The 24,480-nt window shown below is 43.8% G+C and overlaps 1 protein-coding gene across 3 annotated transcripts in view; it reads right to left on the bottom strand.

The window, feature by feature from the left end:
- Positions 1-24,480, bottom strand: part of NCAPH2 (non-SMC condensin II complex subunit H2) — a 193,614-nt gene that overhangs the window by 79,757 nt on the left and 89,377 nt on the right. For all 3 annotated transcript variants that reach the window (XM_073579286.1, XM_073579287.1, XM_073579285.1), the window contains 2 exons: positions 2,170-2,249; positions 148-302 (listed from right to left, as the gene is read on the bottom strand). In XM_073579286.1, the coding sequence (XP_073435387.1) occupies positions 148-302; positions 2,170-2,249 (235 nt within the window). The remainder of the gene's footprint in view (positions 1-147; positions 303-2,169; positions 2,250-24,480) is intronic.

Here is a 24,480-nt window from a genome sequence, read left to right as displayed (position 1 = left end):
TCAGTGAAACAAAAGAAATCAGTGCAGTAGTACATATAGAGATAAAACATGTATATTCTAGAATCACATTTCACACAATTTATAAACGATATTCACAAAATAGGGCTTTGGGAACACAATTCAGATATAATATGGGAACTTTTGTACCTGGCTGAAAGCTGGGATCCTCCACTTGCTGGATATTTTGTGCAAACTGTGTAGGGGATATAATAGCTAGTTCTAACATGCATGCGCCACATGCATGAGGGGTGCAGGTATTCATACGGAAATCCTTCCTGCTGGCCAAGATTTCTCCTTTGCGGCTGAAACATACAAATTCATTCAAATTAGAAACAGCAACGTGAACTAATTTTCCTGCTAGACACTGAGGCCATTTTATGTTTTTTCCCTCCCTGCCTAGAACTACAGTTGCTTTGTGATGCAGTTTTTGCAAAGGTGTAAAAAATTTTTTTTTTTTTTTTATGCGTTTTACCTGGCCAAATCGCAAATAAAACCAAAAAAAAAACCACAACATCCCTTAACTCCTCCCTGACCTTGGACGCCACGTAGGCATCATGAAACACAGTGCCAATCTCATGCCTATGTGGCGTCATGGGGAGATCGCGTTCCTGCAGGTAGGGTGCCCGGGGTCCCTGAAAGGACACCCGACCCGCAGGTGCAGGGGGATTTGTACTTCACCCCAAAGTTACATTTTGATCACTGTGATAAACCCCATCACAGTGATCAAAATAAAAAAAGTAAATAAACCCTCCCCCTTTCATCTCCCCGATAGGTAGGGAAAATAATGAAAATAAAGAAAATATAATTAGGGTTGGGGCCGGAATCAAGGGTTGGAATTAGGGTTGGGGTTGGAATTAGGGTTAAGATTAGGGTAAGGGGTGTGTTGGGGTTAGGGCTGAGTTAGAATTGAGGGGTTTCCACTATTTAGGCACATCAGGGGGTCTCCAAACGCGACATGGCGCCACCATTGATTCCAGCCAATTTTGCGTTCAAAAAGTCAAACAGTGCTCCTTCCCTTCCAAACTCTGCCATGCGCCCAAACAGTGGTTTACCCCCACATATGGGGTATCAGCCTACTCAGGACAAATTGCACAACAACTTTTGAGGTCTAATTTCTCCTTTTATGAAGAGGAGGATGAATGAACTCATGGAGATCAACATCCGACACTGCGGAGACACCATCACGTGTTTCTCAACGCAGTGATTCTAGAGCACTGCCCCCATCCCTTATGGGAAATATGTAAAACATGCAAAACAGAAGCCGCGGAGACACCATCACTTGTTTCTCAACGCAAGCAATGACCAGCCAGGTCTTTGCCCGGGAAGGAACAACCACGGGAAGGGCAGTCTCCAATGAAGGAAACCACCTATGCCAAAACATGGTATCCATCCACACACAGCTGTTTCGGGGTATTGCCCCTCATCAGTGTGGAGTAGGAAACTGGCTGGTAGGAGCAATGCCTAGTAAAAGACTGTGAAAAATGAGGATGAATGAACTCATGGAGATCAACATCCAACACTGCATTTTCTTCATAGTCTTTTTACTAGGCATTGCTCCTAGTAAATTTTTTCCTTCCACGTTGCTTTAGTCTGAAGCACTTGAAGGGTTAATAATCTTCTTGAATGTACTTTTGAGTAGACTGAGGAGTGCAGTTTTTAAAATGGTGTCACTTTTGAGTATTTTCTGCCATAAAGACCCCTCAAAGTGACTTCAAATATGAAGTGGTCACTAAAAAAAATGGTTTTGTAAATTGTTGTAAAAATGAGAAATCGCTGGTCACCTTTTAACCCTTATAACTTCCTAACAAAAAAAAAAAGTTGTTTCCAAAATTGTGCTGATGTAAAGCAGACATGTGTTAATTATCTATTTTTTGTCACATAACTCTGGTTTAACTGCTAAATTTTCCAAATTTTTCTTTTTTTATCCACAAGTAGACACAAAATTATTGACCTAAATTTACCACCAACATGAAGCCCAAATATGTCACAAAAAAACAAGCAGAATTGCTAGGATCGTTGAAGCGTTCCTGAGTTATTACCTCAAAGGGACACTGGTCAGAATTGCAAAAAATGGCCAGGTCATTAAGGTCAAAATAGGCTGGGTGATGAAGGGGTTAAAAAGAGGTACTCTTACCACTTTTTATCACAAGTAATAAGAGAATCACTCACCTGCATAGAGGGTTGTTTTTCTTTTCCATTTCCTCAGGAGGGACAAGGGCCATTGGTGTAAGAGGAACAATGTTCACCACCTTTAATAAAGCAACAAGGTAAAATAAATAAACCAGAGCAAAAAAGGTTGAGAGTATGGGTAAAAAATTGTAACACAATATAGCTGGTTGGGGCAAGAGAAAGCATAGAAAAGATTGTTTAAAGCGTACCTCCATGTTCACAAGAAAACAAATATATTAAAGTACACTGCAGTATAATCCTTCACTTTTTGAGATATCAGCCTCAGATTGTGGTTTTCATTAAAAAAAATTCTGCTTTCGTCAACATCAGACTCTGATAGACTGGGTCTTTATGGTCAGCTTCAGTTAGAGAAACTACAGGAGGAGACGGCGGAACCGACCAATGACAAATCCAATGGCCTAGCCCAGAGGATTCAAACTCGGCTGGGTATATGATAGAAAAACAAAAAATGTGAATTTGGAGGGCCGCATTGTTTGCAAGTCAAGATGACATTTTTAGTGATACCATATTGTTTATTCTATACACCATTTGATCATTTGTGTTTTGTTTTTTTTTGTTTTTTAAAATGGCATTCATAGTATGGGTTATGGTACCGTTTTATAGCTTGGGTCATTCCATTTGCAGCGATAAGAAACGTGCGCTTTTGTTTACTTTAGTTAACACACAACAGCATTTTTAGCGTTCCCAAAAACGTTCACACTTTATTTTGGATTTTTTTTTTTTTTTTACAGTTTTTATTTCCCCTTTGTGTCTTCTAATTGGCCACATAGTCATTTTGTTTTACAATTAGCACCATATAGTAATTGTGCCCAACATCATATTGTAATATCCCCATCTTGTAGGATGTGTCCATCCTGGTCCACATCTTGTAGTAATGTCCAATCCTGTTCCCCACAATGTCATAATTTCATAAACTCTGCCACGCTTTACATACATATTAAAACAAATAGTGTAGGAGGAGGAGGAGATGCCAAACCGCAGCAGAATCCGCAGAAAAAATTGACATGTCAATTCTTTCTGCGGATTGAAAACCGCAGATAATCCGCGCTGAAAATTCCGCACTGTCTGCATTGCGGTTATTGATTCCCATAAAGAATCATGGTACTGTACACTGCAGCAAAAACTGCTGAGGGTCCGCAGCGGCCAAAACCACAGCAAAATCCGCAGAGTGTACACACAGCCTCAAACTGAAGCTGACGGACCAGGAGGACCGCTCCAGTCGCAACAATCTGCGCTTCAGGGGGATACCACAAAGTGTTGCTGCGGACGCGTTGAAGGAGTTCCTAACAGATTTTTTCACTGCACTAGTCCACGAGGCGGAACAGCGAGATCTCCTAATAGACAGAGCACACAGGATCCCCAAACCTAAAAATACCCCCACCTTTGCGCCCAGGAATGTAATTGCCAAGCTTCATTTTTAATCACCTTAAAGAAGTCATTAGCAAAGCTGCAGTGAGCGGACTGGAGCTCCCGAAGAGGTTTCAAGAGCATCTTCATGTTCACCGACCTGTCCGCCGTCACCCTGAACAGAAGGCGGGAATTCTCCACAGCCACCAAGATCCTACAGGACAACAGGATCGCGTACAAGTGGGGCTACCCGATGAAGCTGTATCGTCACCAAGAACGGAGCCATGCTAGTCTAGTCAAAATACGAAAAAAAAATCCTTTACCCTGAACAAATTCCAAGAAAGCATTTTATTGGTTTTTTTGGTAGCATTACATGTAGGGAAAAACATACTAAAAGTTTACTTAGATAGGGTTACCACAAAGGGTCCAAATGTGACGTCAAAAAATATGCCCGCCAAAGCTGTAAAATGTTAAATGCGACTCGCCTTTCAGTATCTATCATATTTCTTTTACAATTACTACTATTACATTTATTATTTAACGATTTATCTTCTTTTACAGAGCTGAAAATGATGGAAAGTCAAGAAACTTGCCCCTTATGCAGCCATGAAGTAGAAGATGACAGAGAAAGAGTGGTGATTGGTTCGAAAGGAGCTGAAGAGATCAATAAAGCCAGTATTGAGAGGGGCGTTAGCACTGTGGTAGCTGCTGGAGCAGTGGTGCACAAGAGATGTCGTATGAACTACATAAACAAGAAGCAAATAGACTTTCATAAGAAAGCTACTTCCGTTCATTGTTCACCTGCCAAGAGAGGTACACGGGTGTCTACTGGATCCTATGATAGCACGACGCAGTGTTTGTTCTGTGGACATGAAGTGAAGACAAGATCTAGTAGTGATTTCGATGACTATAGCTTTGTTAAAACGGATGGATTTGTAAGGTCCATCTTGTCACATTGCAAACAGCGTAATGACGACTGGGCAATCACCATTCAAGGGAGAAACGCGTACTTTGGGAAGGACTTACATGCTGCAGACTGTCTGTATCATCATTCATGTGACATTAACATTCGGACAAATTACGGAATTCCTATGCGTCATGGTGGTGGATCTACTACAAAGAAACCGTGGAAGGTAGGGAGGCCAATGAACATGGACCAAGAGCAAGCGTTCTTGAGAATGTGTGCATTTCTTGAGGACAACGATGAAGAGCAACTGACTGTCACAGATCTTGCAAAGAAAATGACGGAGTATCTTGTAGAAGGAGACAGTGCTGCCTATAGCAATAAATGGCTGAGGTATAGGCTGGAGGAGAGGTATGGCGATTCGCTATTCATAGCAGAGTGTGAAGGGTTGCCTAACATTGTAACGTTCCGTGAAAAGACCAGAATAATCCTGAAGGACCATTTCCGTAGTCAGGAAACGGATGAAGAAGCCCAGAAGAGAACCATCATAGAGACTGCGGTCAAACTAATCAAGAGCGATATCAAGTCTAAGATCCCATCTTCAACCGATGAATATCCGAAGACTTCTTCGCTTGAATGTCAGTCTGCCTTAGATTATCTCCCCCTGAGTTTGCTTTGCTTGCTTGAAACCCTCTTCGTTGGAAAGGACATTCACAGGAAGGTCGCAAGCATTGGACAATCAGTTGTTCAGGCTGTACGTCCCAGGGCTGTAGTAGTTCCATTGCAGCTTGGGTTAGCAGTCCAGCTCCATCATCATTTCAGGTCTCGATTTCTTGTAGACAGTCTCAGCCATGGGATATTGTTCATCATATTCGGAAGTTTAGCGATTCGAGGAAACCGCTGCCGCTTCTGTTGGCCAGGATGTACTCTGTGGTACCATAGACAGACTGGATACGGCACTGCTGTTCGCTGCGGACAACGTCGATCATAATATCACGTTAGATGGGAAGGGGACTTTCCACGGCATGGGGATGGTAGCTACTGTGACTCCAGAAAGGAAGGTCAGTCGCACTGTTCTCAGACGGAAGCCTGCGGACTTGGAGATAGTTGAACAAAGCAGAGTTGATGTAAGGGAATACCGTTTCGCAAAACACTTGCCGAAACATAAAATTCAAGCTCTTGCCATTTCTCGACGCCATTGACCATCGTGTTGATGTATTGTGGGAGATGTCTTTACACTTCAAACAGCCCGCACCGAGCTGGAATGGAATGATGCACATGCTACATAAAGACTGTGATCATCCGGGGTCGTCTTCAGTAATCTTCCAGTCCATCATTGACATGTATTCCGGAGACAAGTCATGCATCTTCTATACTCTTGAGTATCTGTGCAACCTTGCTGATAAACACCGATCCGCTGCCGTTGTTACATTCGATCAGCCACTCTACTGGAAAGCGTCAGAAATCAAACACGAGGTGCCTGAAGACAGCCCGGTTCGAGATCTTATCTTGATGCTCGGGAGCTTCCACACATTGATGAATCTTATGGGTGCCATAGGAACATTGATGAATGGGAGTGGAATCAAAGATCTTGGGAAAATTTACGGTGACAATGCTGTGCAACACATCATGACTGGAAAGGCAGTTCAGCGTGCAGTTCGTGGCCATCTCCTCCTTGATCAGTGTCTTACTCAGCAAGTTGCAGACAAAGTACTTTGCGACCATCCCGGTTTTGCAGACCTGTTGCAAGAACTTGAGCAGTTGTATGCTCGGACACTGACAGGGGAGTGAGACTTGAATTCGGTCATCACTTCTACCTGCCTTAGTGAAATTGTCCACCTCTTGTCCACCGAAAGAAACGGATTATCCGCTCACACTCGCACCAGTAAACTATGGCTGAATTACCAACAGATGGTTGGAATTGCAAGGGAGCTTATCGAGGCCGATCGTACAGGATCCTGGCTGATGCACCTTCATGCTGTAGCCGAATGTTTGCTCATTCTTGCAGCTGCTGGGCATGGGAACTATGTGAAGGCCGACTACCTTTACCTCCAGTCTATGACCACTCTGGAAGTTGATATGCCATCAGTCTTCCATAGATTTATGAATTGGTTGCATGTTGTAAGGCGGACTGATCAGTACTGGGCAGGCCTGGGTTGTGACCTAGTCATCGAGCAAGCTCTGATGCGCTCCTTTTTAAAAACTGCAAGAGGACTCACCAGAGGAAGTGGAATGTCCGAACATCACAGGGCCTTGTGGACTCTGTCTGTGCCAGTGTCCTCTTCCTACAGTGATGCAATGCAGGGTTTCACTCGCCAGAGCTTTGTCACCAGTGAACACCACAAGGAGACAAGAACGTCAAGGACGAGAAGAGATCGTGAAGACCTGGAGAAAATTGCAGATAAACTCGAGACCTTTTCACCTTTCTCTGATGAAGTGTCTCTTCGCAACATTATCACCGGTGTCAATGCAAATAAGGATGTGAATGTCTATAACCTGTTCACCATTGGCAGAGAAACACCAAGGTTACTTACCGGTAGCCGGTTTTTCCGGAGCCCATGACTGCACACGAGAGAGGGGATCCGCCCAGTCAGGACAGGAACCCTACTGAAGATAAAAGGGCGGTACCTCTCCCTCGCTTCAGTTGGTTTACAGAGCATGAGAGGCCCCCCGGGTTAGTACACATGGTAAAACTATCACCACATTATATCTAACTAAAAAAACACCCAAACTATAGTGCACACCAAAGGAGTGAAAAGGGGGGGAATATATAGGTGCCATCATGGGCTCCGGAAAAACCGGCTACCGGTAAGTAACCTTGGTGTTTTCCAGTCTCCCATGACGGCACACATAAGAGACTTTTGTAGAATAAGACACCTTAGGGAGGGACCACCGCTTGCAGCACCCTTCTACCAAAGGTTAGGTCAGTAGAGGAAGACAGATCAAGTCGGTAGTGCTTAAAAGGTCGAAGGTGAGGACCAAGTAGCGGCTTTACAAATTTGTTCAATTGATACCTCAGCCTTCTCTGCCCAGGAGGTAGCCACGGCTCTGGTGGAGTGAGCCTTGATGCCTTCTGGAACCGTAGCGCCACTTGCGGAGTAGGATAACATAATGGCCTCCCTGATCCATCTGGCAATGGTACTCTTAGCTACCCCGTGCCCTTTTCTACTACCCTGAAAGGCTACAAAAAGGGACTGATCTTTCCTCCACTGACTAGTTACTGACATATATTGTAATCTGGCTCTTCTTACATCTAATGTATGGAACTTTTGCTCCCCAGGGTTTCTAGGATTGTTACAGAACGATGGCAAGGAGATCTCCTGAGTCCTGTGAAACTTTTGGACTACCTTGGGGAGATAGGCCGGGTCTGGTCTTAGAACCACTCTGTCCTTCAATATCTGTGTATATGGAGAACATATAGACAGAGCTGGAAGGTCGCTGACTCTTCGGGCTGATGTTAAGGCTACCAGTAATACAGTTTAAAGTGTAAGTAGCTTTGGTGACAGCTCTAGTAGTGGTTCAAAGGGGTCTTTGGTTAAAGCCTCTAAGACTAGGTTGAGGTCCCAGGGTGGTATCTTTGGGATAATGACCGGCCTTGACCTGCTACAGGACTTTATGAATCGGGACACCCACCTATTGGCTGCCAAGTTGCAGTTATATAGGGCCCCCAAAGCTGAGACTTGAACTTTGAGTGTGTTAGTGGCTAACCCCAGTTGTAGCCCCGACTGTAAGAACTCTAGGATAGGTCCCACTGGCGCTACATCCCCCAAGGGTTCCCCCAGGAAGTCTAGGAACTTTTTCCACGTTCTACCATAGATTTGGGATGTTATAGGTTTCCTACTTTTCAACAGGGTGGAGACTAACCCTGGAGAGAATTCCTGGCGACTCAGTAGCGCCCTCTCAAATTCCAGGCTGCTAGATGGAAGCCCTTCACCTGAGAGTGGACCACTGGTCCCTGGGAAAGCAGGTCTGGAATTTCCGGTAGTATCCATGGATCTGTCACTGACATGAGCCTCAGAAGGGAGAACCAAGGCCTTCTCGGCCAGAATGGAGCTATAAGAATTATTCTCGCTCGATCCTCCCTGATTTTCCTGACCACTACTGGGATCATTGTTATCGGGGGAAATGCATAGGCCAGGATGAACTTCCAGGGTATTTGTAGGGCATCTACTGCGAAGGGGGTTTTCCCTTGGGTTTAGCGAGCAGAACTCCCTGACCTTCCGGTTCTGTGCGGTAGCGAACAGGTCTATTTCTGGTTTGCCCCAGGCCTGAACTATTTGTTGGAAGACTTGGGGGTTTAGGGACCATTCCCCTTGTCTTAGATGCCTGCGACTCAGGAAGTCTGCTTGTATATTTTCTGCCCCCTTTATGTGCAGTGCTGTGATGGATAACAGATGTTGTTCTGCTAGCTGGAAGAGTAGATCTGATATTTGCATGAGGCCCCGAGATCTCGTTCCCCCCTGATGATTGATGTAGGCTACTACTGCCTGATTGTCCGTCATGACCCGGGTGTGGCGGCCCCGAAGGGAAGGAAATGTTTCACGGCTTTTTCCACTGCCCATAGTTCTTTTACATTTGAACTCTGATCGTTTTCTAGTGCGCACCAGGTCCCCTGTATTGTGTGGAGTCTCAGGTGTGCTCCCCATCCTGTGGAACTCGCGTCTGTCGTAATGATGTCCTCGACTGGTTTTTGCCACAGGACACCGGCTGTTAGATTCTTCTCTACAGTCCACCAGAGCAGGGAATCTCTTACAGCCACTGAGAGACATAGTTTGCCTTCTAAATGCCCTTTTAATTGTTTCTGTGCTGACAGAACTTCCCACTGTAGTTGCCTTAAGTGGTACTGCGCCCATGTTACTGTGGGTATGCATGATGTCAGTGAGCCTAAAAGGAACATTGCGTTCCTCAGTGTCATATTTGGCCTTTGTATTGCCGTGCGAGCTAGGCCTCTTATCTTGGTCACTTTGCCCTCTGGTAGGAGGCAGCGTTGTTGCTCGGAGTCCAATATCAACCCTAGGAAGGATTTCTTTTTTACTGGTGTTATCCTTGACTTGGGGATGTTTACTATCCATCCTAGTCCTACTAGAGTTGCTATCACTTCCTTCACTTGATGTGTACAGTGGGCCTCCGACCTCCCTATTACCAGAAAGTCGTCTAAGTATGGGACGATCACTATGTCCCTGGATCGCAGAAAAGACATTACTTTGGCCATCACTTTGGTGAATACACTGGGGGCTGTAGACAGGCCAAACGGAAGGGCTGCGTATTGGTAGTGTCTCACTTGCCCCTGTATATAGAGCGCTACTCTCAAATATCTCTGATACTCCCGATGGATTGGGATGTGATCGTAGGCATCTTTTAAGTCTATCACTGCCATGAGGCAATGCTGGAACAGAATCTTTGTGGCCGTGTTGATTGACTCCATTTTGAAGGAGCAATTGCCTATCCACTGATTGAGTCTCCTCAGGTTGACAATGGGTCTCCAAGAGCCGTCTGGTTTTTGTATTAAGAAGAGGGGTGAGTAGAACCTCCTTCCTTCTTCTTGCACTGGGACTTCCAGTAGGACTTGTTTTTTCACTAGTCCCAAGACTTCCGTCTCCAGGGCCAGCTGTTGCTCTTGGGCTTTCCTTCTGGGTGTTATTATGAAGGTATGCCTGGGCGGACGGATGAATTTTATTTTTAAACCGTCCCTGATTATATTTAGGACCCATGTACTGGGGGAGATAGTTGCCCAGGCGGAAAGGAAGAGAGAAAGTCTTCCCCCTACCTCCGGCCCAATGTCATTGGGGAGATTTTTTGGAGGAAGTGGAGGGCCCTTTAAACATATAGCCCGATCCTCTTTTTTCTTTAAAGTCCCAGCTTTTTCTATCTCCCGGGGGACGACCCCTGTTAAATCTCCTCCGAAAGGGCTGCTTCTTAGGTTCTCCCGGAAATCGGGGAAAGCTTTTCTTCCTATCCCCCGCATGTTCTAAAATCTCTTCTAGTTTTTTCCCGAAGAGGAATTGGCCATCACATGGAATGGAACACAACTTATGCTTAGAGGGTAAATCTCCAGGACACCCTTTAAGCCACAGGGCTCGTCTTGCCGCATTAGACAGGCTTGCTGCTCTAGCTGTCAATCTTGCGGAGTCTGCAGAGGAATCTGCCAGGAAAGCCGCTGCTCCGTGCACCAGTGTCAGATTAGTTAGAATTTCGTCTCTAGGAACTCTATCCTTGATCTGGTCCTCTATTTGTTGCAGCTAGACCATGAAGGCACGAGCGGTACAGGTACCGTCTATTGCTGGCTTCAATCCCCCTGCTGAAGCTTCCCAGATGTGCTTCAGAAACCCATCTGCTTTCTTATCAAGCGGGTCTTTCAACACGCCAGAATCTTCTAATGGTAGGGATACCTTTTTTGAGGATCTGGCTACAGCCCCATCAATTTTTGGGACTTTTTCCCAGGTTTCTGAGTCCTTCTGGTCAAAAGGGTACCTCCTCTTTGATGTGGAAGGTAAGCCCCCTGACCGCTCCGTCTTTTTCCATTCCCTGTCAATCAGTGCTTTTATTTTATCATTTACAGGGAAGGTACGTTTCCGCTTTTCCTCCAGTCCTCCAAACATTACATCCTCTAATGACTTGGGAGTTTTTTCCTCTTTAAGGCCCATTGTAGCTCTAATGGCTTTCACCAGCTTTTCCACGTCCTCCGTTGGGAAACATGGACGGCTGCCTATATCGCTGTCCGAAGAGGATTCTGAGGACTGAATAGAGGAAGAGGAGGTGGAGGGGGCCAAAGATCTATCCCGCCCCTTCTGCCTTGGCGAGGCTTCCGAACCGGAGCTCCTTCTACGGTTTCTTTTCTTTTTAAGGGCTGCCTTTATGGAACTTTTCACCTCCTGATGTATTAACTCCTTCAGACTAGTCACCAAATCAGGGGTCTCCTCCTGTATAGTCCTGTTTATACAGTCAGCGCAGAGATCTTTCTGCCACTGATCTGCCAGCGGGTTTTTACATAGGGCGCATTCTCTATTTTTGGTTTTGCTGCTGGCCTTTCTCGCCCCCTAGTGATCAAACAGAGAAAATGGAACCCCGTTACCATAAGGGTGACATTCACGTAGATCACTCACCACCGCTGTCAACCAGGGGTACCGATCTCGGAGGCTCCTCAGATGCACTTGTGACGTTTCTCCTGGACGTCCCAGAGTCATTCCGGTTGCGCTTATGACTGCCGCTCCCACCACTTGAGCGACTGCTCCTGGTATGCTGGCGGCTCGGCCTGGCATCTGGCGAGAGCTCTTGCTGCTGCTGACGCTGCTGCTGACGCTGCTCGTCTTGCCCCACTTCCATCCTGAAGCCTTGGGCATGAGTGCGTCTTCTGTGGTCATCCCCCTTTTGTAAGGGGAATCCACTGCACTCTCCGCCTCCTCCGGTTACCCCCACAGCCCCTCCCCCCGCCATGCCGCCGGGATCTCTCTCCACCGGTCGGCGTTGATTACCATGGGCGCCGCCATCTTGGATTGCCGGCGCCGCCTCCCGACGTCACGCGGGCACGCCCCTTTCCCAGCGTGCCCTGCGCGTGACGTCAGAAGAGCGCGACCCGGAAGCGGCCGCTCCCTCAACGCTCCTGCGCTGTTCCAGAATAGGGAACTCTTATGGACTGGCAGAGGGGGAGAGGGCGGCGCGGCAGCCACGGCAGAGCCCCAGGACCCCAGCCGTGCTGCGCCTGCGCCCGCTCGGACGCTGAGCCCCGGAGGACCCGCGGACGGCGCTTCCTCAATCCCGACGCCCAACGCTCAGGAGCCCAGCCTGATCTTCTACGCCGGCACGGGAGAGGGGCAGGTAAGTGTGACCTGCTGTCTTCAGTTCACACGGGTCCCTGTCAGGACAGGAAGCCCAACTGAAGCGAGGGAGAGATACCGCTCTTTTATCTTCAGTAGGGTTTCTGTCCTGACTGGGCGGATCCCCTCTCTCATGTGTGCCGTCATGGGAGACGGGAAAATAGTGGCAACAATGGAGGGTCAATCACTGTTTTCAGTTAAGTACAAGCGGTCAATGAAAGCCAAGACCCTGGCATCCAGTGAGGCTATTGACATTGCTAAGGACAAAACAATAGACCCCGCTCTTTTGTTCCAAAGGTTTCTTGTGGTGTCTCAAACTGCTGATCTTTCCCTTGATGAGGTGATGGCCTATGAACTTTCACCATACCCACCATCCCTCTTTGAGGCAAAACATCTTACACAAACCAAAACAAAGCACAACTGATGGCTGCTATAAAAGAACAGAGTTCAGATGACGCAGTACTCAAGGATGTACCAGAAGTGGAAAATTATGTTCTTGATGGAGGTTCTCATCTCCATCGACTGAAGTGGTCAGAAGGAAAGACATACTGTTCAATCGCTGAAGACAATGCAACTTTCACACTAAAGCACTATGGTAAGGCTACGATAGTATTTGATGGTTACATTGGAGGACCAAACACTAAGGACATCACCCATCAGTGACGGCGCAAAAAACGAACAAGTAACAGTGAACATTGCTGAAGGAACAAAATTTGTCGGGAAAAAGGAAGACTTTCTTTCGAATGTGGAGAACAAACAGTCTCTTATCAATCTCATTTCACAGCGCATGAATGACAGAGGTTGCCACGTAATACAATCAGAGGGGGATGCAGATGTGGAGATTGTTAAGGCAGCAGTGTCAATGTCATCCAACAAAAGTACTTGTTGTTACTTCATCACGCGTCAACCAGCGATGGCAACAAGCTTTATTTCTACTCGGATAAAGGGAGTCCTGCAACAGTATACAACATTAAGGTTATGAAGTTGTTCCTGGGAAACCATGTCTGCAGCAGTCTTCTGTTTCTTCATGCATTCACGGGTTGCGATATCACTTCCGCGGTTTTTGGAATTGGAAAAAAACTCGGTCTACACAAGGTTTTGAAGGGAGACTCGGTCTTAAATAGCTGTGCTAAAATCTTTTCCACACCTAACAAAAACAGAGCCGAGATTGAAGACGCTGGGTGTAAAGCGATGGTGGCATTGTTCGGGGACAAACCTGGAGACAATCTGTCTGCAATGAGGTATTCTACTCTCTGCAAAAAAGTTGGTTCTTTTTTGGTTCTTACCTGTTCACGGGTATGCGGACCATGTCAAGAAGGGCATTGTGACAATATGAGTGAGGAAGCAGTGTCTGATGACGAAAATAGTGACTATTGACCTGACACGCTTATTCAGTGATGAAGGTCTTAAAATGCACTGTGTATTAATTCTATAGTTTCTAGAAATGTATATATGTCATGACGCCATTGATGACGTCATGACCTCGCCTGTCCATGTAGTTAGTATAAAACTTTGTATAAAAATTGTTATATGAAAATATATAGTATACAAAATGCAAACTCTTCTGTAACCTAAAGCTACAGCTTTGAAATAGGGAAATATTCGTTATTTTTAGTGCGATGGCTGTCAACATCTTATGACGTCATAATTAGGACCTTGGTGGTGATCAATTTCTGGAAAACGTTTAATATGTTGTTCCCCACATATAATAGTAATTAAAAAAAAAAAAAAATCATAAAACGATTTTTTGGAATTTGTTCCGGGTCAAACCGCATTCTGACTGGACTATGCCAGTCCTGACTCAGCCTGAGAAGCCAAGACACTACTGCAGAAGTGGTCGCTAGCGACAGTGGACAAGAATACCAGCTCCCTGTTGAAGAAAATGCTGCCCACCCTGATGGAGTGGACATGAACAAGAGAAGAGATTACAAGACTATTTTTCCACCATGGTCTGTGGAGGCACGAGGAGAGTTTTTTTTGTTTCTCATCACCCCCCCCACTACATACTGGATAGCGGAGCATATCCAGGAGGGTCAATTAGAACTGAACTCTATTTTTGAAACTGTTACAGTTTTTTCACAAAATTGAGTTTTTTGTTATTCCCCCATTTTTTCCTAATTGGCCCAGCCCCTACACTGCCCCTGTTGGTCAAACAATCAGTAGATTTGGTTTCCAGTACCATCTCTATGCTGACGCCACCCAATTATACGCTTCTTCTCCTGACATCACGCCAGCCTTTTTAGAAAACACCGGCGACTGTCTAATCGCTGTGTCTAACATCATGTCCTCACTATATCTGAAACTGAACCTGTCAAAGACTGAACTCCTTATGTTTCCTCCCTCTACTAATGTACCTATACCCGAGATTGCCATTTCTATGTGAGGTTCCACTATTACTCCCCAGCAACATGCCCGCTGTCTTGGGGTCATACTTGACTCCGAGCTTTCCTTTGCCCCCCACATTCGATCACTGGCTCGCTCTTGTCATTTGCACCTCAAAAACATTTCTAGAATTCGACCTTTTCTTACTTTTGACTCTGCAAAAACTCTTACTGTTTCTCTTATTCATTCTCGTCTCTACTATTTTAACTCTCTTCTAATCGGTCTCCCTCTTACCAAACTCTCCCCTCTACAATCTGTCTTGAATGCTGCAGTCAGGATCATATTCCTCACCAATCGTTACACCGATGCCTCTACCTTGTGCCAGTCATTACACTGGCTACCCATCCACTCCAGAATTCAGTATAAACTTATTACCCTCACCCACAAAGCCCTCCATGGCTCAGCACCACCCTACATCTCCCTGGTTTCAGTATACCACCCTACCCGCGCCCTCCGTTCTGCTGATGACCTGAGATTAGCAACCTCAATAATCAGAACCTCCCACTCCCGTCTCCAAGACTTTAGACGTGCTGCACCAATTCTTTGGAATGCATTTCCCAGGTCAATACTATTAGTCCCCAATCCCCACAATTTTAAGTGTGCCCTGAAAACGCATTTTTTCAGACTGGCCTATCGCCTCAACACATTAACCTAATCTAACCCTGTGTGGCACAGCCAAAAGTTTTACCATAACCAGGTTCCTCGCATCATGTTCCCATATGCTTTATGCATCCATTAGTCCTCTGTGTCTGTACTGATACACACTTAACATTATGGCTGATCCATACAATCAGGGCAACTGTTACCACCCACCTTTCGTGTCTACCTCTTTCCTCAGACTGTAAGCTTGCGAGCAGGGCCCTCAATCCTCTTGGTATTTGTTATAATCTATGTGATTATTGTTATGCTGTAATGTCTATTGTCTGTACAAATCCCCTGTGAAATGTAAAGTGCTGCGGAATATGTCGGCGCTATAGAAATAAAATTATTATTTTATCTGTAAATCGTTCTTCCCATTTCTAGCATTAATGTTAAAGGACTGAATGGTCCGTTCAAAAGATCCCTTCTATGGAAAGAGGCCCAACCCCTAAAAGTAGATAAAACAAAAAGCAAAAAACACAAATATCCTGAACTAAAAGTAAAAAATATACTGCAAATAATGCATAAAGGTAATAATAATAATAATAATAATAATAATAATAATAATAATAATAATAAGGGTATTTAGTAAACATAATTTTGATCAAAATAATGTACAAGCCATCCCGCCACGTCACGGCAACCCTTGTGGGACAGTCCCTACTCTAGTATTTAAAACCTTTTCACTTGCCAAGTGGCGTGAATGTGAATAAGGGTCGAGCGTTAAGTGTTTTTTGCTTTTTGTTTTCTCTGGTTAATGGTCATGTGTTAATATGCACTTACATTGTGCATACACTAACTTACTTTTCTCAGTTCAGATTTGTTTTTTATTCATTTCATTGTGCATTCAGTGCATATATGGGTGTGACCGCCTTCTTTCTGAGCTGGGAAAGCCATCCAGTCTGGCCTAAGCTGTTACAAGTGGTTCAGCCGCTCGACCCTTATTCACATTCACGCCACTTAGCAAGTGAAAAGGTTTTAAATACTAGAGTAGGTACTGTCCCACAAGGGTTGCCGTGACGTGGCGGGATGGCTTGTACATTATTTTGATCAAAATTATGTTTACTAAATACCATTATTATTATTATTATTATTATTATTATTACCTTTATGCATTATTTGCAGTATATTTTTTACTTTTAGTTCAGGATATTTGTGTTTTTTGCTTTTTGTTTTCTCTGGTTAATGGTCATGTGTTAATATGCACTTACATTGTGCATACACATTAACTTACTTTTCTCAGTTCAGATTTGTTTTTTATCCCTAAAAGTAGATGTATTGTGTGTTCAGGAAACCCACCTAAATAGCATTGATGCCCATAGATTGCAGAATAGAAACTTTCCAAATATCTTTCATTCCCATGCAATTGACAAAAAAAAAAAAAAAAGAGCAGTAATCATGATAAAGAACACCGTCGCCTTCCAGCTAATCACCAGTGTAGTGGACTACAAGGGCAGATGCGTCATCCTAGTCTGCACCATAAATAACAAGACATACACAATTGTCTCTATTTATGCCCCCAACGCCAAGCAGATCTCATTTCTTAAAAGACACCAGGGTGGTAGTAGCAAAGGTTAAAAAAGGCGCCTTGTTAGTCTGTGGTGACTATACATCACCCCCTGTCCTAACATTGATAAATCGGTACTTCCTCAAAAGAAAGAACATACCCGATCACTCTCTCAGACCCTTCTGGCGGAAGAACTTTATGTATGTCTGGTGGGTTCTACACGCCTCCGAGGGAGATTACACCTTCTACTCGCACTCCCATAGAGCTTAATACAGAATTGACCTAATGGTCACAGATAAATGATTATTACAGGACATCCAAAAGGACACGATAGGGAACATCACCTGGTCAGACCACACCCCTGTCTCCTGCAAAATTATAGAGGGATACAACTACCCGACGTATTCCCCATGGAGAGTAAATAATTATCTAATCACATCCCATAAAATTAGGCCCCAATTACAGGACGTGCTAGCAGTACATTTCACAATTAATAACACCTGATGTGTCCACATCTACAGTGTGGTGCGCCCACAAGGCCTACATCCGGGGTAAACTGCTCCTAATAGCGTCCCAAAATAAAAAAGCAAGACTACGCCAAATAGAGGAAACTAATCAAAATATAGCAGCACTAGAAGAGACACAAACGTAGACCCACAAACGCAATTCTCCAAAAATTACAGAAATTAAGGTATGACTTATACCAACTGTTCCAATACAAATACGATCACAATCTACGAAGTAAAGCCAAAATATTATTGGCAGGGAAACAAAGCAGGCAAAATATTAGCTAATAAAATTAAAGCCAAAGTGACCAAACAAAAATTATCCCACATTTGAAGTTTATTGAATGTATGTTAAATTGTTAGTTTACACTCCCTTGCATGGGAGTTCATAACTTGGGACTTGGTTTAATAAGTTTAATAACAAATTTTTATTGAAACTAAAAATTATCCCACATACAGCATGACCAAAAAAAATATAATATATAACCCTGAGGAAATTGCTAACACCTTCTCAATACTATTCCTCCCTCTATAATCTGCAGGAAAATACTGCAATACCACAACCTACTCCCCAACTAATAAATCAGTTCTTAGAGCGCATAAAACTTCCTAAAATACTAGAAGACACATTACACATATTGAATCAACCAATATTCCAAACAGAAATACAGCAAACAATTAGAGGAATGAAAAATATTAAGTCCCACGGCCCTGATGGTCTAACAAGCAAATACTTCAAAACATTCCAAGATATACTAATCCCTCACATGACATCAAATTTTCCAAAATTTTATGCAAACAGATTATTCCAAAAGAGATGATTCAGGCAACAATTATTCCCATCCTCATACCAGGAAAAAAATCGGGTGCATTAGGGTTTTTTGTTCGAAGTGATGTCCAGATTTGGGTTTGACGGTGTTATATTCAGAGCGATCACCCCTCTCTATTCTAATCAGTCAGTCTCAATTTTCATTCCCGTAATTATGTCAGATACATTTGATATCACTAAAGGAACGAGGCAGGGGTGCCCTCTCTCTCCCCTAATATTTGCATTAATAATCGATCCCTTAGGCTGGTTTCACATTAGCGTTTTTTTGCACAGCGCATCGTGCGCATACGTCCCTATGTTTAACATGGTGTACGCATTGTCTTGCATTTGCATGCGTTGGTCTGCATTTTGGTGCGCATGCGTTTTTTCAAGGTGTGCGTCTAGACGCGCCAGACGCAACCTGTTGCATTTTTGGGTCCGACCAAAGCGTAAAAAAAAACCGCATGTGGCGGAATGTGTCATAACGCATTACAGTGAATGGGAACGCAGACGTGCGCATGGACATGCATACGCCTGCGTTTGCGTACACATGCGTTTTACGAGTAAACATGTGTAGACACTGGTTTAACACCTAGAGAACGAATGCGCATTAAAAACCTCAAACGCATGCAAAACTGCATGATGCGTTTTTGCATGAGTTTCTATTTGCGCACGATGCGCTGCGCACAAAGACACAAATGTGAAACTAGCCTTAGCTGGAAAAAAAATCAGAACACACTGTGGGATAGCTGGTATTAACTCCTTTACCCCCAAGGATGGTAGGCACATTAATGACCGGGCCAATTATTACAATTCTGAACACTATCCCTTTATGAGATCAGAAGTCTGGAACGCTTCAACGGATCCTGGAGACTCGGACATTGTTTTCTCGTGACATATTGTACTTCATGTTAGTGGTAAAATTTCATTCATATAACTTGCGTTTAAACATTTGTGAAAAAAAAATGAAAATTTAGAAAAATTTCGCAATTTTCCAAATTTTAATCTTTATGCCCTTAAATCACAGAGATATGGCACACAAAAAACTTAACAATATTTCCCACATGTTTACTTTACATCAGCACAATTTTGGAACAAATTTTTTTTTTTCTTTTTAGGAAGTGATAAGGGTTAAAATTTGACCATCGATTTCTCATTTTTACACCACCATTTTTTTTTTTTAGGGACCACATCACATTGGAAGTCACTTTGAGGTGTCTATATGATAGAAAATACCCAAAAGTGACACCACTCTTAAAACTGCACAACTGCACCCCTCAAGGTGCTCAAAACCACATTCAAGAAGTTAATTAACCCCTTCAGGTGCTTCACAGGAATTTTTTGAATGTTTAAAAAAATATGAACATTTAACTTTTTTCACAAAAAAATTACTTCAGGTCCAATTTTTTTATTTTTATTTTACCAAGGGTAACAGTAGAATTTGGATTTAAAAATGTATTGCAATTTGTCCTGATTACGCAGATACATGATATGTGGGGGGAACCACTGATTCGGCGCATGGCAGACCGTGAAAGAAGTAGCGCCGTTTGACTTTTTCAATGCAAAAATTGGCTGGAATTGAGATCGGACACCATGTCACGTTTGGAGAGCCCCTAATGTGCCTAAACAGTGGAAACCCCCCACAAGTGACCCCATTTTGGAAACTAGACCCCCCCAAGGAACTTACCTAGATATGTGGTGAGAACTTTGAACCCTCAAGGGCTTCACAGAAGTTTATAACGTGCAGCCGTACAATTAAAAAATCATTTTGGCTCAGAAGGGAAATAGTGACGTTTTCGAATGCAAACTTTGACAGAATGGTCTGCGAGTGTCATGTTGCCTTTGGAGAGCCCCTAAGGTGCCCAAACTGTGGAAACCCCCCACAAGGGACCCCATTTTCGAAACTAGACCCCCCCCCCCAAGGAACTTATCTAGATATGTGGTGAGCACTTTGAACCACCAAGTGCTTCACAGAAGTTTATAACAGAGCCATAAAAATTTAATTTTCCACAAAAATGATTTTTTTTGCCCCCAATTTTTTATTTTTCCAAGGGTAACAGGAGAAATTGGACCCCAAAATTTGTTGTAGACCACTGTTCGGGTGCATGGCAGAGCTTGGAAGGGAAGGAGCACTGTTTGACTTTTTGAACGCAGAATTGGCTGGAATTGAGATCAGACGCCAGGTTGCGTTTGGAAAGCCCCTGATGTGCCCAAACAGTGGAAACCCACCAATTGTAACTCCAACCCTAACCCCAACACACCTCTAACCCTAATCTCAGCCCTAACCCTAGCCAGAAAATGGAAATACTTTAATTTTATTATTTTTCCCTAACTAAAGGAGTGATAAAGGGGGGTTTGATTTACTATTTATGGCGGGTTTTTATGTTTGGCAGCTGTCGCACGCTAAAAGATGCTTTTTATTGTAAAAATAGTTTTTGCATCATATAATTTTTCCATATTTTAACCGACAGAGTCATGTGAGGTCTTATTTTTTGCGAGACGAGTTGATATTTATTGGTACCATTTTCGGGCACATGACATTTTTTGCTCGCTTTTTATTCCTATTTTTAGGACGTAGAGTGTGTGGTAAAGTTGATAAAAGGGTTTTATTCTTCGGTACGATTACAGGGATACCTAATTTATATAATTTTTTTGTGATTTGGCGCCTTTATACAATAAAAACAATTTTATATAAAAAAATTATTTTTGCATTGCTTTATTCTGCGAGCTATAATTTATTTTTTCGCTGATGACGCTGTATGGCGGCTCGTTTTTTTGTGGGACAAGATGACCTTATCAGCGGTACCTAGTTTATTCATATCCGTCTTTTTGATCACGTGTTATTGCACCTTTTGTTCGGCGGTATGATAAAGCATTGTTTTTTGCTTAGATTTTTTTTTTTTTTTTTAAGGTGTTCACTAACTAAAGGGGTCCGTGACCGACCCTGGCATAGTGTCAGCTGTGATAATCAGCTGACACCCGGCCGCGATCAGGGGTGTTCCCCACCGGGGGCGCCGCTGATTGCGATGACGTACTATCCCGTCCCCGGTCATACGGGCCCGGGTACCGTGGGCGGGATAGTACGTCAGATGTCAGAAAGGGGTTAAAATTGGTAATGTAAAGCACAATCGGGCTATTCGTGGACTACATTATTTTATCCCTTATTAATCCCGAAGAGTCGCTCAATAGCATAAGGGAAGTGATATAATATACTTGGGTAAAGGAGTTTAAGTTGAATATCCCTAAATGTCAAATTCTGAACCCAGCGCCCTCTGTCCCACACCCTGTAAATTTTAAAGCTAAGTATCCCTTTAAGTGGGATAATGAAAACATAACCCATCTTGGAATCCGATTGGCCCCCTCAGTAGATAGAATGCTCTCATTAAAATATGAAGCTCTCAGACAGAAGATCAAAGGCGACATGCTGCGCATGAGACAACACGACATGTCCTGGTAAGGAAGAATAGCGTCCGTAAAAATGTTTATAATCCCCCAGATACTCTACGTATTCCACAACCTCCCTATCACAGTCCCCATGAAAATACTCAGTTACAAACGATCATATTAAAATACACATGCAGGAAAAACAGCACAGAGTTAAAGCAGATTTACTATATATCCCAATAAAAGGAGGAAGACTGGGCTGCCCCTCAGTGGTAAGGTATTATAGGGCAGCCATATTTGAACAACTGAGGTTGATGTGAAATGAGAAGGATGACAGACATTGGATATAAATCAAGAAACATCTCATGAAGTCCTCAAAGGTTGCATTTTTTTTTATTCATATATCAAGTCTACAGGTCCAGAGTACTGAAGGAGATAGCAGAAGAAATTTTTGATCCCCTCTCCATAATCTTTGAAAATTCTTGGAGAACAGGAGAAGTTCCAGAAGACTGGAGAAGAGCAAATGTTGTTCCTATCTTCAAAAAGGGGAAGAAGGTGGACCCAGGCAACTATAGGCCGGTGAGTCTGACTTCTATACCAGGAAAGATCTTTGAACAAATTATTAAACAACATGTATGTAAGTACCTAGATAAGAATTAAGTGATTAAACAGAGTCAGCATGGGTTTGTAACTAATAAGTCATGTCAGACTAACTTAATTTCCTTCTATGACAGAATCACTGATTGAGTGGATCAGGGAAATGCTGTAGATATAGTATATCTTGACTTCTTCAAAGCATTTGACAAAGTATCTCACACAATCCTTATTGAAAAAATGACTAAGTATGGAATGGACAAGGCAACTGTTAGGTGGATTCATAACTGGCTTAGTGATCGAACCCAAAGAGTGGTCGTAAATGGCTGCACATCCAGTTGGAAGAATGTCTAAAGTGGGGTACCACAGGGCTCTGTCTGGGCCCTGTATTGTTCAACATCTTTATCAACGATTTAGATGAAAGAATTGAGGGTAAACTGATTAAATTTACTGATGACAGACACAAAGCTAGGAGGGATAGCTAATACTAGAGAAGAGAGAGGATTCAAAACGATATAAATAAACTGGAGCAGTGGGTAGCAACTAACAGTGGATTTTAACAGGGAAAAATGCAAAGTACTACATCTGGGCAATAAAAATGAATTAAGTATATACAGAATGGGAGGAATAGGGCTAAGCAAAAGCACATGTGAAAAAGACTTGGGTATACTAATAGATCACAGACTGAATATGAGTCAACAGTGTGATGCAGCAGCAAAAAAGGCAAATGCAATTCTAGGATATATTAACAGAAGCATACAGTCTAAATCACGCAAAGTCATTATTGCCCTCTACTCCTCTTTGGTCAGACCTCATCTGGAATACTGTGTCCAGTTTTGGGCACCACATTTTAAAAAAAAAGACATCAACAAACTGGAGCAAGTTCAGAAAAGAGCGACCAGAATGGTGACCGGTCTCCAAAACCCTGTCTTATGAGGAAAGTTTGCAGGATTTGGGAATGTTTAGCTTGCAAAAGAGAAGACTGAGAGGAGACTTAATAGCCGTCTACAAATATCTCAAGGGCTGTCACATTGCAGAAGGATCATCTTTATTCTCGTTTGCACAAGGAAAGACTAGAAGCAATGGGATTTAACTGAATGGGAGGAGACACAGATTAGATATTAGAAAAAACTTTTTGACAGAGTGATCAATGAGTGGAACAGGCTGCCACGAGAGGTGGTGAGTTCTCCTTCAACAGAAGTCTTCAAACAGAGGCTGGACAGATATCTGTCTGGGATGATTTAGCGAATCCTGCTTTGAGCAGGGGGTTGGACCAGATGGCCCAGGAGGTCCCTTCCAACTCTACGATTCTATGATTCTATATCATTACCGGGCCCAATTCAGGTGATAAAAAAAAAATTGTGTCTGCCACCAACGGTGGAAGCGGAGCTGGGAGTGTGGAGTATTCTGATCAATAAACTGCATACTATCAATTTGGGGCTCTCTAAGGCCCCATAGAGACTTTGGAGATGTGTATTTCGGACCTACAGATTCGTAACTGGGAATCTCTGCAAATCCTTTTGGTTGACGATATGTATGAGGAAGGAGTATTATTGGCCGCCTCTACGATCAGGGAGAAGTATCTCCTTCCATAAAGAGATTATAAAACCTACAAATAAGACATTTCTTATAAGGAAAAAAAGGATATAGTGTTTCCACAACCTTCCAAATTACCGTATATACTCGAATATAAGCCGAGATTTTCAGCCCATTTTTTTGGGCTGAAAGTTGTTCTCCCCCCTCCCATCGGCTTATATACGAGTCATATACACCAGGGGGTCGGAGGAGGAGGGGGTGTCAGGTCATACTTACCGGACCTGGCACGATCTCTGCAGCCCCCAGCTTCTCCGCGATATCCCTTCCTTCCTTCGGCAGTCACATGGTACCGCTCATTATACTCGTGAATATGCGCATATTCATGGGGGTGTAATGAGCGGTACCATGTGACCGCTGAAGGCAGGAATGGAGATCTCGGAGCTGGGGGCTGCAGAGACCGTGCCAGGACCGGTAAGTAAAGCGATACTCACCTGTCCGGGTCCATCGCTGCTTGCTGCTGTCTGGCACGTCATCTGTCTGTGACGTTCTGACAGCAGAAGGCGCGGTGACGTGTTAGTGAGCGCCGCGCCCCCTGTAGTATGAACGTCACTGACCGATGACGTGCCAGACAGCAGTAAGCAGCGGCACCTGGCCCCAGCGACGGAGAGGTGAGTATGTCATTTTCTTTATTTTTAAATGCAGCAGCGGCAGCACATGGGGGCATAACGTATGGAGCATCTTATAGGGGCAGCATATAGGGGCATAATCTATGGAGCATCGTATGGGGGCAGCATATAGGGGTATAAAATATGGAGCATCTTATAGGGGCAGCATATGGGGGAATAATCTATGGAGCGTCTTATAGGGGC

This window comes from Dendrobates tinctorius, unplaced genomic scaffold, assembly GCF_039654945.1.
Source record: "Dendrobates tinctorius isolate UK_male_01 unplaced genomic scaffold, ASM3965494v1 ptg000062l, whole genome shotgun sequence".
NCBI classification, from domain to species: Eukaryota; Metazoa; Chordata; class Amphibia; order Anura; family Dendrobatidae; genus Dendrobates; species Dendrobates tinctorius.
This window is presented reverse-complemented; position numbering and strand designations above follow the sequence as displayed.